The 1,476-nt window shown below is 42.2% G+C and overlaps 2 protein-coding genes across 2 annotated transcripts; both read left to right on the top strand.

Annotated features, from left to right (window-relative positions):
* Nucleotides 1-487: 487 nt before the first annotated feature.
* Tsp_13767 (hypothetical protein) lies at nt 488-898 on the top strand (the record flags this gene model as incomplete). The annotated part of the gene is made up of 2 exons (XM_003367142.1): nt 488-606; nt 683-898. Coding segments are annotated over 2 exons (335 nt in total), but the record flags the coding sequence as incomplete, so codon positions are not given.
* A 2-nt stretch (nt 899-900) lies between these two features.
* Tsp_13766 (hypothetical protein) lies at nt 901-1,464 on the top strand (the record flags this gene model as incomplete). Its single annotated transcript, XM_003367141.1, has 1 exon — nt 901-1,464. A coding segment is annotated over exon 1 (564 nt), but the record flags the coding sequence as incomplete, so codon positions are not given.
* Nucleotides 1,465-1,476: the final 12 nt, after the last annotated feature.

Here is a 1,476-nt window from a genome sequence, read left to right as displayed (position 1 = left end):
TCGACCGTCCACTTCATTTCTCATCATGACCGGTTAGTTTTTTTTCTTCTCTTTTTTTCCTTTTTTTAAATTTTATGATTATTTTTAAAAAAAAGAATTTTTTTTATTCGAGCAAAATTTCAGTATTTCCATGCGTATATTGAGTGCTGATCGATGATCGGCAGTTTGATTTGCAATTTTTATCTCGAATCAGAGAAGAAAAAAATTTATTTTTTTCCCTAATTACTTGCTGAAATGAATGGTTCTTTAAAAATTGTAAACTATATGTGCTCCAAAATATTCCATAGCCATAATATCACTCGAATTCTTTCCCACTGTTTTGTAACTGTTTTTATTAATTTCACTGTAAAAATGTACGTAAAATATTGCAACGCAACGCTCATGAAATTTCTTTTCAATCAAAAAAAAGGAGAAATAATAATAATTTTGAAATGTAATGTGTATGTTTGAAAAGTTGAATTTTTATGATAATTTTTTGTTTTGCCAGTCCCACCTGCACCTCGAAATTTCAAAGTGATCAACAGCAGCGCGATGGCGTTTACTTTTCGTTGGGAAATGGCCGGTGTTCACAATGACAGTTTCGAAGTGACTGCCAACAACAGAACGGTATGTAAATTTATTGGAATCTTTATCGAAGGAGAGTAAATCGATTTATTATTAATCATATTGTTGTTTTTTATAGTATTGGACAGCTTCGCCGGAATTGATGCTTCGGGCAATATTTGGTCCTGGTCAGCGTGTTAACATTAGCGTGCGCAGTGTGCGTCAGGGTGTTGCTAGCCAAGCGGTCAGCCCATTTTTGCGTTATTCAACAATAATAAGTGAGAATAAGCTTTGTTTGTTTGCAATGTTCGATCATGTTTCCATTGGGCAGGCCCTTCGAAGCCGATTAGCTTGAAAATGGAACCGAGTTTCGCGAAACAGGCGTTTCGAGTGTACGTGGATTTGTCGGAATTGGTCGGCTACAGTAACGGGTGCGGCCTTCGCTATTCGGAAGGTTCCTCTTGGTCTGGAGCGCAGTTGCAGCCGTTGGAAGCGCATTCGCTGTTCAACGAATGCGTTTGGTTTTTGCCACTGGAACCCGGTCGTCGGTACATATTCCAAGTTTGGACTTCGGTGGACGGCGTGGTCGAAAGTGAACCGTACGAACAGTTGCTGACCGTCGCCCCGGCGCTTTACGCCAGTCGAATCGGTTTGGATTTGTCGACCACGACCAACAGTTTGCAAGTGAATTGGGATCGAGAAGCGGTGATCCAGGATCGAAAATTGCTCGGCTCGGATGCAGTTTTCAACGCGTCGTTGATGCTGGTGTCGTCGTCGATGGTCCAAGCCAGCAGAGAGGTGCCGATCTTTGGACCGCTGGACCAGCTGGATATTTGGACGTCGACGTTTGACGTTGGCACTTGTCACTTGGTCGCGCGATGCTACGAGTATGAACTGTTCGCCAAAGCTGCAGGGTGCAGAGTGAGGGATCGG

The sequence above is a fragment of the Trichinella spiralis genome (assembly GCF_000181795.1).
Source record: "Trichinella spiralis strain ISS 195 chromosome Unknown Scfld4774, whole genome shotgun sequence".
In the NCBI taxonomy this organism is placed as follows: domain Eukaryota; kingdom Metazoa; phylum Nematoda; class Enoplea; order Trichinellida; family Trichinellidae; genus Trichinella; species Trichinella spiralis.
Note: the sequence above shows the minus strand (reverse complement) of the source record. Positions and strands in the feature narration are given on the sequence as shown.